Here is a 16,751-nt window from a genome sequence, read left to right as displayed (position 1 = left end):
GTTTCTGGAAAAAACGAACAAGCAACCTCCTGGTGACTGACAAGTCTGTTACTGCTGGGCCATCCCTCCCGTATTACACAGCTACTGCCTTGCCTTCCCTTCACTGCTAGGGCCTGGCAACCTGCTGGGATACAAAAACATACTGTGTGCTGTCCTCTGCTGTCAGACAAGGGAAAGGAAGGTTGAGCAGCCAGCATGTTCCTATGCTTAAGACCTACAGAGGTTTGATGGGAGTGGTGGACAGAGCATCACCTGAAGTGCACACCAGCTCCATCCTGGAACAGGGTCTGGGGACCTTGAGCAAAACTTTCCCTGCCCAGCCTTGGCATTTCCCACAGTAATCTAAGAGCTAATAACAAGATGGTATAACACAGTTATTGTGTAAAAATAAGATTCAAAAATATTCATCACTCATATTTGAAAATGAATATATTACCATCCTGAAGTATTATTCATACAGGTTTTTTATCATTATCTTTTAATAAGTGGTTAGCATTTCTTTGAAAGAGATGTTTTGGAAGAATGGAGAATACATTAATTATTCACTTTCAAAAATATAAAAAATATATCTCTCTTAGTCAACTATGTAATGACTGTTAAACCCAGTCATCTATCTTGGGTGGAAAGGCAATCTGGAAATTCGATGAAAGTTATAACTGTATCAATATTTACCCTAAAAAAGACTAGAATCAATATCTAAGTCACAGTACAGGTCACAAGTAGTCAAAACACAGTGATTAAAGAGAGATAAATACGTCCTGTTACCTTTGGTCTATGTGATAAAGTTGAATGTGGACACAAGCTGACAAGCATTTCCTGATACAGCAGCTGGTATGGCAGCAACTATTTAGTTACCTGAAATACCTATTTGCAATCAGACAGGTTTCCTCAAATAATCTCACTTGCTCAATATTTCTACCTGTGCAGTGGAAGAGGTCTTCAAGCAGTGTGTAAGCTGCAGCCTGTTAAATTGCAAATATTATCTCAGGAGATCCATCCTTGGAGAAGTGAAATGGTTTGAAGATGTGACAGTTGTAGGAGCTGATAATTTTGGTCTTATTTTTGGTAGTGATTAGATTTGAGCAACCTGGTCCAGTGGAAGGTGACACTTCTCAAGGCAGGGGTGCTGGAACTAGATGATCTTATGGGCCCTTCCAGACCAGGAAATTCTATGATTCTATAACTGTACCCAACTTATGATGCCAAGAGGATGGCAGTAGGTGGATGGAAAACCCAGGGGGGTAAAAAAAGTAAACTCAGAGAGTTTGTGGGTTTAGAGAAAGATTATAAATGTAGCACTGCAGGGGTCTCTTTTGAGATCTGTCCAATTTAACCTCTGTCAAAGGTGCAAGGTAATGCATTCTTACCAGGCTGGCAGATGACATCAAGCTGAGGCAACCAGTTGGTATGTCCAACAGGACTGCCATGCAGAGAGGTAGGAGGGATGGGCCAAAAGCACTGTGCAGAGAGATGTACACCAGTATCCTGGGCTTTTTTTGTTTATTTTTTTTCAGTAAGAAGCCTTTTGTTGATGCCTTTTATTCCAAATTATTCAAAATCAGACAACATATCTTGAGAAAAAAAAATTCTTTAAGCACTAGCTTTAGAAAACTACCCCTCTCCACAAAGTTGTCTACTTAATTCTTTGCTTGCTGATACAATGCCACAGAGCTGGCCAAGATTGGAAGAAATTGTCCTGAAGGCAAAATTTCAAAATGGTAAAGCCATGAAAAATGACCTGAGAACGCAGGGTTTTGTAGTCAAGTACTTACCGGCTAAAAACCCATACAAAATGTGCTATTGATTTCCATAGCTGTAGTGAACTCCGTGGTGTCTTCAGATCATTGAAGTTTCCAAAGCTCTCCAGTACTTGGTGATTTCAGGTGGACTGAAAATGGAAAAAGAGGTTGTCTAACAGAGGTTTCGCCCTCCTATTTTGATGCAAAAACTGGACCCTGTCTTGGGAACCCATTACAAACAAGAGGAATAAAGGATGTTTTCTTTCTAACTTTTGGAGACTTTTTGCATTGAGTTCTTAAGAAGTTCTAATGAATACTTTGAAGGCTGCCATCCTCTAAGAGGTTTCTGTATTAAAATAGGGGACCTCTTGTTACGCAAGCATTGATTGCTGGGAAAAGAATGATCTTGCTTTCCATTACCAAAATTAATCAATTTCTTTACTGCCATCACAGTTTTAGAGGAACATGGGGTGTTAAGTGACCATTGTAAAGTAAAGAAAAAAACTACTTAAAATCTTCTTTTAATTCAATACACATCTTTGTAAGGACCTTTCTCAAAAAATAAAATTTTTAGGTCAAAGTTAGTTTCTTACACTTTGAATATATGGAAATGTTATAATACCTTTTAATTGCCTGGATAATTGTCCCTGTTGTGGTTTAACACTAGCCAGCTGCCGAGCACTGCACAGCTGCTCACTCACTCCCCCACCAGTAGGATCAGGGAGAGAATTGGAAGGGTAAAAGCTACAAAAATCATGGCTTGAGATAAAGACAATTTAACAGGGAAAGCAAAAGCCTTGCACACAAGTAAAGCAAAACAAGGAATTAATTCAGTGCTTCCCATGGGCAAGCAGGTGTTCAGCCCTCTCCAGGAGAGCAGGGCCCCATCACAGGTAACAGTGACTTGGGAAGACAAACACCATCACTCCAAACTTCCCCCCTTACTCCTTCTTCCACCCACTTTATGTACTGAGCATGATGTGCTCAGTAGGGAGCACATGGTTTGGAACATCCCTTTGGTCAGTTTGGGTCACCAGTCCTGGCTTTGTCACCTCCCAACCTCTCATGCAGCCCCAACTTCCTCACCAGTGTGGCCATACAAAAAGCAGAGAAGGCCTTGGCTCTGTGTAAGCTCTGCTCAGCAATAACAAAAACATCTCTATATTATCAACCCTGTGTTCAGCACAAATCCAAAACACAACCTCATGCCAGCCACTGTGAAGAAAATTAACTCTACCCCAGCCAAAACCAGCACAGCCCCAAAAAGATAGCCATCATGTTATAACATGGTGCTGAGACAGATGATTTTGAACATTTTTTTGAAATCATGTGTGATGAAATTATATATAGCTATTTCAGACCAAGAATTAAACATTGGTGTTCTAAAAGTTTATAATAATATCTTATTTTCTTAGTTGAGAGAGAACGAAAATTTTTTTTGCACAGTTTTGCATATAGAACCTGAAAGCCACCATTTCTGGCACAGATTAGGGTTGGACTGTAATACAAAACAATATTCCCTCCTTTCTCATGGAATGATAAGTGGAGGGTTTTTTATGGTGCAAGAGATTATCCTTTCTACTTCTGTGTAATCTCCCTTGAGAACTGGTTGGTTTTAAATTAGTTTGTTAAGGGAGCCATTGAGAAACCATCCTCATGTTTTTGTGGCAATTATAATGTGTAATTTCTTCTCAGATGGCATGGCCTGAGTCTACCCACTAATATGACTGGCTTTATGTGCTCTGAGGGGCAGATTGTCTTTGCATAATTATCTGCTGGTCAGAAGACAGCAAGAGGAAGCTGGAAAGCTTCCCCATCCTACTCATCTGAGAAAGGTTTGAACCACCACCTTCTAAGTTTCAGGAAGGCATCGCACAGTATCCCTGTTAAACACACTTGTCATCTTCTCAAGTCTGGCCTTTATGTAAATAGAAATGAAAGCACTGGAGGGCTAGAATCCAAAAAAAACAACAACAACAAAAAAGTGGCTTGACTGTTGCCCAATAGCTGGGAAATTCTCATGGAGTGAAAAATCAAGACTGTAGTGCCAGGCAAGCATTCATGTTCTATCAGACCATTTGTGGCTGAAATCTAACATCAGCTCAAAGCATAACAGTGCAATTTTCCAGGCTCTATAACTCTGTCATGCCTGTCTGACCCATATTTAATCTTCCAGAATGTGCTTTTTCACAGTCTACTGATACTTGGCAGCTTAAGTTGTCCTGGGTTGTGGTCCTTTACCTCTCAGGAGGATGAGAATCTGGATAATGCACATACAGGATTTAGAGGTGTAGCAATAAAATTATAAGGAAAGTGAATCCTCTCCTTGAACTGACATAAATGTTCAAAAGAGGGGCAGGCAAGGCACATTCTGATTAAATTGGGGCACGGTGTGATAGTGTGAGCAGCTCTGACATTCTCAAGAAGTTGGCAAAACTGACAGAGAACCCATAATCCCATGCCTCTCTGGGGTGAAAGATGGAGGCAGGATATCCTGGAGCATCTCAGAAAATCTTCCCCTGGAGCAGGATTCCCATGTTAAAACAGAAATGACTAGTATAATTTTAGACGTGGTGTGAAGTCAGTGTGCAGTCCCCATGTAAACGTTTCACAAAATGTGAGCCATCTCATATTAACTGCATCCTTCTTCTAGTAAAGGGAAAGTTGAATTGGCTTTCAAACTCCATTGACTGTATTGACCTGTTCTTCAGTGATTATAATGGGAGTTTAGACTTCAGCTCACAAGTTGAGGTCTAAATCCTACTAAATCTGGTGCTTAATTTAGAATAATTTTATTGCCCTCATGAGGCTTTAAAATTCTTTGTGCAATCAATCTGTTTAGACTTAGAGAACTGGCTGGGTCTAGCTGGGCTTCAGAGGTGCTTCCCTTTTCCTTTAGGTTGCAAAAATAACCTGGACAGCTATGACAGGCAGAGTTAGATTGCCCTGCAGAATTCTATGCTTGAAATATTGACAGGACAATATTTTGGTTAGAATTCTAAATTAGATGGAAAGGATTCTACCTATTTGTCTTTACAAACCATAGATAATTCTTGCTTGATTTAGGAACCTAATTACTAAAAAGAGCTCTGAAAATCTTTTCCTAATACACAGTTCTTGAGAAGAGCAGGAAATAAAGTGGTTGGGTCCAAGAAGACACCAAATAAAAAATTGAACATACATACTAATCAATTCCAGTTTCTTTTTTTATACTATGAGGTCCTTCAGACATCACCTTTTGCAATTTCCTGAATCAATAATTTAGGGATATAATCCGATAAATCATTGAACTGATAATGGGAATAAACACTAGTTTTTTGCTCTTCTTAAAACTGGATTCTGAGAACCAGATTTTTAAAAGTATTTCAATTCTTAAGGATTTGATCCACAAAAGGACTTGGATTTTTTGATAGTCAGCATTGTGTTATGAAGGTGTTCTTTAGGTGCCTATTTCCTATGCTTGCCTCCATGTGTTGAACAAGGCACATTATCTGCTGATACAGTGCATACAAAGTAGACATCTCCAGCTGGGCTTCCCAATAGCTGCCCAGGATAATCAACAAGAAAACACTGAGACTAGAGCCATTTCTTAAATCCCACCTCTACTGAGGAGCTTAACTCATAGTCTCAGGGATGAGCAGACATGAGCAGCAGATCCCAAAGCCCTTTCCTGTCTTAGATGCCCATTCTAGGTTTTCAAGAAGAGAGTCAGGAAATGACAGGCATCACTCTGGACACACAGCTAGAGGAAAGAGGTTTACAAACATTTAAATAAAAGCTCAGAATTCATCACACTTCAGGGTGTAGGAAACAGCTACTACTCCATCTGAAAGGATTCATGTAAGTTTTACACACTTTCAGAGTGTAAAACTTAGTCAGTAGGCTGTAGAGAGCTCCCTGTCAGTCTTGGTGCAACAGTGCAACTTAAGAAAGAAAGTTGGCATTCACATCACCAGGGAGAAGGAGAAGCAGAAAAAAAAATTTCTGTGTACTCTTCAAGAGAATTACATAAGAGAAGCTGCTGGTGCCCATTTCTTGCTCAAAGAGATGGTGATGCCTTTTCCATTAAATGGTTAGATTAAAAAGTCAAAGCTTATTTCTGAGTTTTCTTTTTCTCCTACTGAATAAAAAGGAATTTTAGAAGCTTCCTCATCGAGTTTTTCCTTTTCTACATGAAACAAACAGAATAATCTAATGAGTTATGGATTTACTGAACTCATTTAAGAACTTAGCAGACTTGAAAAAGCTGTAAAGGGCACAGGAATAGCAGAAATCAGGGAAGGACTTCTACATGGAAACTAACTGAACATGGGTTTGTGTCTTGGGGTGACCTTATGCTGTGTATCCCATATCGCTGCCTATGCCCAGAAATTAATTTTTGGGCCTTTCTATGCCTCTAAACTGAGCCTGAGAGGGGGAAGAAAAAAACTGAGCAAAACTTTCTCAAAGCAGTTTGCAGCTTGTTCAAGGTCACATAAAGATAGCAGGTTTTTTTTCCCCAGCTGGGGCAGGGGAGCGAGGAAGCACCCGGCTTGCGGCTTTTCCAGTCAGCTTTTGGCCAGTTTTTCCAGTTTCTTGTTCTCCGGAGAGAGGCTGAGAGTTGAACTTCTCCTTCTCTGGAATTTCGGATTTTCTCCCTTTTCTACTGGACTGCTTGATTGCTGTAACATCAGAGCACATCGGGAGGACTTTCCACCGGGCACAGAGGGCCTGGCTCTGGGCCAAGCCCCAGCTCCGAGGAGACCAAAGGGAGGACTCGAACACTTTCCCAGGTTTTTCCTCTACAGTGAAAGATTTTACCATTTAACATTATTTTCCTTTCCTGTGTGTTTGTTAAATAAATAGTTTTATCTTCTTCACTTTCCTTCGAGGAAAATTTATTTTTTCCCAAACCTGGTGGCAGGAGGGGTGGTTCTCTCAGAGGATATATATTTCTAAATTTGGCCAAACCGGAACAGTTTGTAATCCTGAAAAAAGAGGTAACTCTGGGGCTGATAGCAGTAACCTGTATAGTCGAAGGAGGAAGGTGAATTAAGTTATTAACTGTTCCTCACAAGAAGTAATGAGGTATAAAATTACATTAGTGAAGAACAAACAAGAGGATCAGTACTGTAGCATAGTTAATTTGAGAACTTAGTGCCACAGGATGGTCCTATGCAGCTCAAGAGGCAATTTTGTCAAAACCAGATAAATGGCTCTTACTTTATCTTACAATTGTAATTAATGGACAGAACGCTTTGGTGGGAGTGCTAGGGTTGGTAGTCACGCCTATCTTACCAGTAATACAATTTTTCTTAGTGAGGCCACTTTTGCTTTCCTTGCAAAGACAGATGTTACTAAAAAAGTAAGTAGAAAAGATTACAGCATTGCACTGTTTGAGACCTGGCTAGAAATGAATCACAGCTCCCCAAGCACATATTCAGCTGGGTACCTCTCTGGATTCTTCCCTCAGCACATGGGAAGCGGTTTGATTGCACAAGTGAGCCCTATGATACTTTTTTGAGAGAGAGAAATAAAGTTTGCTCATACAAACTGCTTCTGGTGGCTTATCCAGAAATGCAGCACAGCCTCGAGCCAATGCCTGAGGAACTGAGTCTGCTATCTGCTGATTGCCAACAGAGATTTCTGTATCCCCTTGTATAACCCAATGGAAAGCATACTCGTGATGCTGTGATGGATGCCTGCTTCCAAGTGGGAAGGAGACCTTTTGTTAAACCTGCTCTCTAAGTACAGCACTGCCTAGCAACTATGGGAAACAGAGACAAGCCAAAACATTAGAGAGAATTTCCCCTGATGCAGCTTGGGGCTTGGATGGTTTTTGTTTCATTGTTTGTTTTTTTTGTTTTTAAAAGAGATTATCCCAGTTTAATCCTGTGTAAAACAATATTAGATTATATATGTCTTATCATCATGGAAACAAATGATGATTCAAAGGAGTGTCAGGACAACACTTCCAAGAGCACCGATTCATTGACTGAGAAGAAATTCAGACCCAGTAGTCAATTAAATGGAAAAGACCTCTAGCTCATTGTGTCTTTTGTCCTAAATCTTTAAGAGTCATTAGCATTACATATATGCCACCATCAGACCAATGGTACTCCAAAGGTGCATCAGAATGGCAGCACTGCTATCCTACCTCTCATCCCTTGTAGCATCACTCACACTCTCCTCCCTTCCTATTTCCAAGAGATATTTGAGTATGAGCTGAAGTTTAATAGTGAATAATTCATAGTTTACCTCCAAGTTTCTGGGTTAAATAACATCACTTTGGCAAAGGTCCATGTAGCAAATAATTTTGCTAGCAACACCAAACCCCTTTACACAGTCTTAGATCTGAAATCACAGACATCTTGAACTACTGTCTGAGTTATCTCTGGCTGCTTGTCTAGATTTCCTGTGTGCACTGATCCCCTACACTGAAAAGTCCAGGCCATATTTTGTTTAGCATTAATTTGCCAGAAAAAAAAATCTTTCCCTGAATATGCATGTAAGAAAAAGACAGAGGAACTATACATGGTTTTATGCAACTGCTAATATGTATTTAAACTGTTGAGAAAATGAAGCCTTTAATAAAAAAGATTTTTGCCTTTTGTATATACATCTAGGGAATGTGTATTTTGAGTGGGTAAACTTCTGGGTATACTCTGGGCTGAGCTCAGCTGCCTCTGTCTCCTCTAGTGCTGGTGACAGCAACACTGGCTGAGCCCTCAAACACCTGAACCACCCTCAAAACCTGAACCTTTCTGTAGCTGCAGCTGGAGCCCAGCTGATGTTGCCAGGCCATGCAGAGTGGCACTAGCTGGCAGGCAAATGCAGGGTCCCCTGACATATCTGTCTAGTATAATTTAGGGAGTCCTGATTTAATTTTTATTTGCATATAATATAATGCCAAACATTACTCAGTGCTTTATCAACATTTAAGCCAGTGCATAAAAGTTTGTACTCTCCTGCTGGACTCAGTCTGACATTCATCATTTCAGAGGCATTGAGCAGAAACTGCAAGAATGAGTGGCATCTTGCTTATGGTAAACAAACTCTGTTTTAATAGGAAGTAGTCAAACCAGTAGGCAAATATACTGGATTTCAGCCTGCTTCTAATTTCTAAATATGAAATAGGTAAGAAAATAAAAATGCCTAGGATTTTCTGCTCAGAGCAGCACAAACACTAAATAAAGAGGCACTGAATGTTGCTGCTCAGACACTGAAAGCACATCTGTGACTGCCGTGTGATACATAAACACCCAGGCTAATGCTAAACCTGAATCCACTGGGTTATTAATAACAGCACAACTGGGTCAGCAGCGTATTGAGTGTAAACTGATTTATCATGTTTCCTGGGTAAGTTTGCAGCCTACCCTAAGCTTTCTACAGTTGTAACTAGACCGCCACCGAACAGGAGTTAGGTGATATAAAGCTTATAAAAATAATTTCTGCATTACAGTTATTGAAATACCAAGGTGTTCAAGGTTTGTATTATGTTTAGATCAGTCAAGGAGGATGCTAAGGCTTATATCTGGATTCAAGGGTCTAAGCTTCCTGATTTGGGCTCAAAAATTAGAAATTTGGTAAAACGCTCTGAGACTTCTTACCATATGGAAGGAAATCCTTAAAAAATGTGCAGTTTCTGTTGTATGTAGTGAGAGGTTTTGGTGCACTATCTGATCTGAAAAGTTAGTAGGCTGCATAGCCAGCCATGCCATCTGCCTCCTTCTGCACCAGTCTCTTGAAAAGGGGCCAGTTCTGTTTGATTGATGTATCATAGTATAGAATGATAGAATCATAGATACATTAATGCTGGAAAAGACCTCCAAGATCATCAAGTCCAACCTTTGACTGAACACCACCTTCCCAATCAAACCACAGCACTGAGTGCCACATCCAGTTGTTCCTTGAACACTTCCACTACTTCCATGGGCAGCTCAGTCCAATGTTTAATCACCTTTTCTGTGAAGAAATTCTTGATGTCCAACCTAAACCTCCCCTGACGCAAGGGAGGCCACTTCCTCATCTTGTTGCTGGTTGCCTGACCCCCACCTGGCTGCAACGTCCTTTCAGGCCATTGTAGAGAGTGATAAGGTCTCCCCTGAGCCTCCTTTTCTCCAGGCTAAACACTCCCAGCTCCCTCAGATGCTCCTCACAGGACTTGTGTTCCAGACCCTTTGCCAGCCTTGATGCCCTTCTCTGGACATGATCCAGCACCTCAACATCCTTCCTAAATTGAGAGGCCCAGAACTGGACACAGGACTCAAGGGGCAGCCTCACCAGTACAGGGGGACAATCACTGCTGTCATCCTGCTGGCCACACTATTGCTGATACAGGCCAGGTGCCATTGGCCTTCTGGGCCACCTGGGCACATGCTGGCTCATGTTCAGCTGCTGTCAACCAGCACCCCCAAGTCCCTTTCTGCTGGGCAGTTTTCCAGCCACTCTGACCCCAGCCTGTAGCGCTGCAGGGCATTGTTGTGATCCAAGTGCAGGATGCAGCACTTGTCCTTGTTGAACTTCACACAGTTGGCCTCAGCCCATTGATCCAGCCTGTCCAGATCCCTCTGCAGAGCCTTTGTGCCCTCCAGCAGATTGACATTCCTGCACAATTTAGCGTTGTCTGCAAACTTACTGAGAGTGATAGTACTTCACCATCTAACCTCTAGGCACCTAAGTCAGTTATTGGACTTGGTACCAGGCTGGTGACTCATTATTTTTCACTTGTTTAAAGATTTAAACCCTGAGGCATTAGATTAGAGAAGTCGGCACTCAGCATGAGGTGCTCACTCAAAGCGGGCAAAGTCAGGCTCCTTCTTGTGACTTAAATACCTTATGGCCTGGAGAAAAGATTGTCAAACTGAAACACTTTCCTGAAGGTTGGTCCTAAGGTTGATCCTAACTACTTTTCTCTTAACAGATGGATGCTGATTTTCCTCTTCCAACACTCTGGGTTAAGTTTGCACTGGCAAGCCTCTATTCTTGTCTTTTTTCTTCCTAGGCAGATTGGTGGTCATGTTTTCTTCCTCTCTAAGATTTCTCCAGCTAGTAGGCTGCACCATATTCAGTTTTGTAAAGCAGGAACCAAAATAGTTTTTGAAACTTTTTTCTAGAACTATGACTTCTGAAGATTTGACATATCCTTCATCTATGTCCCCTACAGCTATGCTGTAGATGAGAGTCTTGAAGATCTGGTTTTGATTCTGTGCATGGAAAAGGAGATTTAATCTTCCTTTTCCTAATTGTTTAACTGTATTTTCAATACAAATCATACTCTTCTCTTGATTTATAATGAAACTGACTAATTTTTTTGGGATTTGGTTCATTGTTTTGGTTTTTTTTTAATCTAAAATACTCAGGATTTTTTTAATCTTGAGATTATTTTTTGTTATACAGCAACAAGACCATGCACAAGACATAATGATTCTAAGTGTTTTCTTTGGGTGCTGTGCATTGAAACTTAACTTATTTTCTATTATTTGTCTTTCTACAACAAGATAAAAATTCTTATAAAACAGAACAATTGTAATATAATTCTGACAAGTCCAATTTATATGGTACACTGTCAGAAAAGAATACCTAAGAAAATGCAGAATGGCTACAAGCCTACTAATATGATTTAGAAACTTCTTGCAGAAGCTACATACAACATGCTATTAAAACTGCAAATACCTATTCAATATTTGTGCTTTTAAAGAAAATTTTATAAATATTCAAATTTAAGAGAAACAATATGGAATAAAATGCACTAGGAAACTGATATGTAGACAAAGGTTTATTTACACCATACAACATTTTAAATATTTTATACACAGCTGCAGCAGAGAAAGCTATTCTGAGCTTTCCAGAGAAAACTGCAATAATAAAGATGTGAAATATATTATTCATATAAAAGTGAGATTATTACTTTATTGCATTTAAAGCAATGAAGAATGTAGCTCAACAGACATTCATTTAATGACAAAAACTTTGCTTTTATATTATAAAGTAAAAAGTGTAGTAATGGCCAAACAGACTGTTATAAACTTTAAAAACTGCATAAATATATACATTGTGCTTCATGGTGAAGTTTTTTGAAAACTAAACCAAATGAAGCTGTTACAACATGAATCGTTGCTTGAGGTTTATCTATAAAGATTACCTTACAAATCCATTCCACGGGTACTTACAACACACGATGGTAAGAATTGTACACCTGGTTCTCCACTAGCCACACTAGTGGGAATATACTGTACGAAAAAACCACTGACATTTGGCACAGGAAGAGCCTGACATAAAGGAGTTGCAGTGTTCAGACAGGAGTGTCAGGATCGTCAGGATTCCTGAAGTCTTTTTACTGTCAGTGCAATGAATTATTTTTACTTTGTTTCTGTTTTGTTCAGTTTGCTTTTGTTAAACTTCTGTTTGAAAGTCACCTTCTTGCACGTCTAAAGGCAAGTTCAGACACTTCTCCCATTCTGCTGGTCTGAGTTCTAAAGCATCTTTTGCCTCTGTGTCTAATACATTTATCGTTGTATAGTGTTGGTAGTCACCTGTGGTTTTGAAACTGTCCCATGGAGCCTTGCTCGGTCCTGAGTTCTCCTGAAGACCAAAGAAAGAAGAATTAAAATCAAAGATGAAATAAAGCAGTTTCCATTTATAAGGCTGATTGCTGACGTGCTCTCATGAGACACAGAAGCTGGAGAGGGGAAATGGCTTTGCAGGGAGCCAGGCTGGCGGGTGCTCGGCACCGCTGAGACTCTTTCTTTGTGAGCAATCAACACTTTGGCAGGCTCCTCACCTGAGCTGCCAGCGAAGCCCTTTCTTTCACAAGAACCAATATACGTGAGGAATGGGTTGAGAGATCCAGTACCAATAGACATCTTTCTAACAGTGGGAGAAAAGTGGGAGAAGAGTGTAGAAAAGAGGGAGAAGAGAAAGGAAGGTAACTGAGAAGAGTTTGTTGCCTGAAATATGGAGTGATTTAAAATAGAGACTGCCAGCTGGATTTTGAATTGCGGCAGGTGCACGGCAGAACGACAGAAACCTTGAAAATGCTGTGAGAGCCACCTTGCCTTACAGGCTGATGAGCTCATGTATATTAGGATTAACAGATTGAAAGGTGGTTATTTTCTACTGAATGATTTTTTTTTTTTAATGCTAGGTTTTATAAGGTAAAGACTTTATGGACCAATTTAATTAGAGATTTCTGCTGTGGCATGATGGGTGGGATTTAGTTGCTAAAATCCAATATTTTTGCACCATCTAAGTGGCTTTTAGACTTTCTGGTTGATCTCCAACTATCTTTCATGAGAGGTGCAGATCTCCTTTGAGTCCTGTATCGTCACTGCCTATACTGTGCTGTAAACCAAGACCTCTGTCTAAAATAGCCTGAGATGCCTATATTTAGGTACCTGGATCACTCTCTGACTGTCTCACAAACAGACCATTCCTCTAGGCAGCTTTTATTAGCAGAGCTTTCAAAAGCACAGCACCGACGTGAAACAGAGTAAACACAACTCTTCCACTGAGATTCCCTTTGAGATTTTGAATTAATTCAAGCTTTATGTGAATAGCAAATCTCAAGTAGGGAGACAAATGAAAACTTTACATGTCAGCTGATCTCAAAAGGGGGAGTGAGTGAGAACTTGATACAAAATAACACATATCACAGATAAAGGTTCATCAAAGAATCAGGGCTAAATTTCTGCTGGATTAAGATGATGTAAATGATGTAAATCCATTGGCCTCACATCTGCTTAATACCTCTTCTTCATGTCTGAGAGCAGCTCTTCTGAAAAAGTTATACAATACAATGATTCTAGCTCAATTCCATTTAATATACAATTTTCACATTATAAAATTATATAAAATTATTTATAATCAAAATATTACCGATAAAAAATATGTCAGACTAAATTAGCTGTTTTAATTAGGCAGAATCAACTATTTCCTTGCTCTCATTATCAGATGTAGTCAGGGTGTTATGCATGTGCATATGAGTGTGTGTGGATAAATTTGAATCATGATGATAGCAGCCTCAACTCAGGATGATTTAATTTTTGCTTTTCCCATGGTAAATATTTATAAACCTATTATGGAAAAGACACGGCATTACAGAGATTTCATGTGCTTTCTGGACCATTGCATATATAGGTAAATCTATCTGGACTTGTTTGTAAGTATCTAATTTATTATCCCTTGCCTAGCTAGAGGAAAAGCCCTATTGGTCAAATTATATCAGTGAGCTGCTTTCTCTATATAAAGCCCCTTAGACACAGTAGGCACATACAGATTTGAAATGCGTTCCCTACAGTTCAATTACTTGTCATCTACAATGATGTTAGTGAGTTAGTTATGGTCTAATTGTGGAACGTAATGAGTCTCATCATAGGTTGGATTACTGAAAATAGCTTTTGTTCTCATTTCTGAGGTACCTAAAGGTGAGGTCTTCTTGGGAAATGTACTGAAGTCAAAGGGCTCTTGTTTCCTTGTTGTTTAGGATCCACCATATTTTAAATATAATAGAAGGACACTTACCATACTGCCTGATTTTGGTACATCCCGAAATCTGTCCAGAGTCTGAAATTTCTGATTTAACTCTTGAAACAATTCCATATGCCTCTTTCTTGTATGCATGACCTTCTGCAAAATGGAATATACTTGCTTATATTTATAATTGCGTCTGGGTTTTTTTTTAAGAGAAGCATTCGTTTTTCCAACATAATAAAGTAAATTGAATTTGGCAGGGCCATCTTTTCCCTATAGATTTGACCAATGGAAGTGAATTGCCCTGGCCCTTCTCTCTGGTGCGTTTAATGATCCTCCTGTGTACAAGAGACTGTTTTAACTCTACATTTATCGAGTTGCTGAAATTAGGGACCACTGTTTTTATGCTAGCTTGGAAGTATCCTGAAAGTAATGGCAATTTCTCAGAAGAGTATTTCTCTTGCACATCAAGAATATTTTCTAGAATTTCTCTTTTCAGCATGGATGCTTATATTTTAATTTCTACAGGAAAGCAACAGCACTTTGTAATGGTCCCTGTTGGAATAATTTTTATGAGAATGCTGAACTCGGAAATCTTGGCTCAAAATGGAAAATCCCCAAATGCTATGTCTTTTTACTTAGACATCTTCTTGTCATTCAAATCATAAAATGCATTCATATTGAACTGCATTCATATTAGGAAAAGAAGCACATTTTTTCAATTTTACTTGCTTTCTTATTTCATGTACAAATAAATTGGAAACCACCCTCCTTCTAGCCCATGCTGAGGGCACTCTTCCACAGAAACTAATTATATGGCACTCCTGTGGAAGAGGGGAAGACCCCAAAGAGCCCCCACAATTCTCATGGCCTCAGCTATTTATCTGCCTGGGCAGCTACTTGGAGAGTGAAAGCCTGTTTTCAAGCCTAGATTGTAAACTATGCCTATCAGAGCTGTTTTCAAAGGAAAACATGCTCAGTTATGGATTCAGAGCAGCCTCTGGAGCAAAGCTGAAGGCTGCTTACTGTTTGACCAGTCTCTTAGTTCTGTGGTCTGGATGGTCTGGGGGTGGGAGGGTCTGAAGATGCTTCACCTCAGTCCAACAGGGGATGGGCTTGGCTTTTTCTTAAGCTTTTGTAACTGCTTGAACTTGAATTACAGCCAGGGCAGCAGCCAGGAATGCTGATAGAAGAGGTGCAGGACACAGGTCTTTGTGCAAGTCTACTAATTGTCAAGCCTGATTTTCCCTGGAGTTGTGAGTGAAACCCTGCAAACTTACATGTGTGGTAACACTCCTGCCAAGCCTAGGTTAATGCCTTTTAAAACAGACTGGCAATACCTGACTCTCAATATTCCTTTATCAATGCCATCTTTATCTTTCGTTTGCATTATGTCTTTAGAGATTTCATGAAACGTGGCTGCTCTTTTGGTCAGGCATTTCTACTGCCATGCTGTAATAACCATATTAGTCTTAATACAGCCACACAGTATCTTGAGAACTTGTTCCCTTCTGAGAAAAGGAGTTTGGCAACATGTTTCACCAGAGAGAGATGGGACATGAGCAATTAAAGATCTATTAACTTGAGTTGTGGGGTGAATAAGGGAAAACCTTTTGCAGTATTTGGTAATAAACTCCTCACAAAAGGTAATTTAACTAGCCATAGCTGATCTAAATTTGTGAGGGGAGTTTCACTTAAGTGTCTTCCTAGGGATTCTTTTAAGATATTACTGCGATGGTAGACAGGAGTATATGGCAATTTTCATATATATAAATATAAAAAAGAAAGGTTCTACTTCAAAGATTATTATTGTCTGAAATAAGGAGACATGGTCATGGGAATAAAACATTTTTGGTGGGTTAAAACACTAGCTCTAAAGAGCAGGAAATAGCATGAGGCTATGAAACAAGTATCTCCATTTGGAAACTTTTTAGTAGAAGGCTGGGAATATAGAGAATGCTACTTTCTGATATATTTTCCTTAATCGTGTACCCAAGATGTGATTAAATAGCAAATATGAATAATGCAAATGTCTTACTCAGTTCATTACATTATTCCTGAGGAGAAGCAGGTGGGAGGAGAAATAAAACACTTGCACTGGGAAGTCAGCCAGAAAAAAAAGTCTTTACATTTTATTCTTAATAGCAGCATGACTGGTATGAACATGTACCTATGGATCTTTTGGTTACTTTGTGTTTTCCTAGCTTCCATTCCATAATTCCTACCCACTGACACCCACCCCCTCCCTATTGCTTATAAAGAACAATCTGAACTGAAGGTGCAGTAACTTAAATTTCCAACTTTAACTCTCAAGTTCTAGACTTCTTTTAAATTCCTGGTTAGAAAGCACCATCTTATCTTCTTTCTAGAAAATATGCTCTGTTGGGTAACTCTTTCTCTTTTACGAGAAAAAAACCTACAAAGTATTGTAGGGTGTTATTCTGTTTTCTCTATTAAATGGGCAATGTGGACAACATCCCATTATTAATATTAGAAATTAATAACTTTTAACAATACAAAGCTGGAGATCTTGACAACTAATACTAGAATGACTGTGGTAGC

The 16,751-nt window shown here is 39.5% G+C and overlaps 1 protein-coding gene across 13 annotated transcripts in view; it reads right to left on the bottom strand.

Moving 5' to 3' along the window:
- Nucleotides 1-11,483: 11,483 nt before the first annotated feature.
- ADGRB3 (adhesion G protein-coupled receptor B3) overlaps nucleotides 11,484-16,751 on the bottom strand; it is a 452,569-nt gene continuing 447,301 nt past the window's right edge. For 10 of the 13 annotated variants that reach the window (XM_048298456.1, XM_048298464.1, XM_048298467.1 and 7 more), the window contains 2 exons: nucleotides 14,241-14,345; nucleotides 11,484-12,302 (listed from right to left, as the gene is read on the bottom strand). In XM_048298456.1, coding sequence (XP_048154413.1) covers nucleotides 12,114-12,302; nucleotides 14,241-14,345 — 294 coding nt within the window. In that variant the 3' untranslated portion in view covers nucleotides 11,484-12,113. The remainder of the gene's footprint in view (nucleotides 12,303-14,240; nucleotides 14,346-16,751) is intronic. The other 3 variants (XM_048298463.1, XM_048298469.1, XM_048298470.1) reach the window with 1 other exon arrangement.

This window comes from Corvus hawaiiensis, chromosome 3 (assembly GCF_020740725.1).
Source record: "Corvus hawaiiensis isolate bCorHaw1 chromosome 3, bCorHaw1.pri.cur, whole genome shotgun sequence".
NCBI lineage: Eukaryota > Metazoa > Chordata > Aves > Passeriformes > Corvidae > Corvus > Corvus hawaiiensis.
The sequence above is the reverse complement of the archived record's forward strand: the minus strand, read 5'-3'. Positions and strand labels throughout refer to the sequence as shown.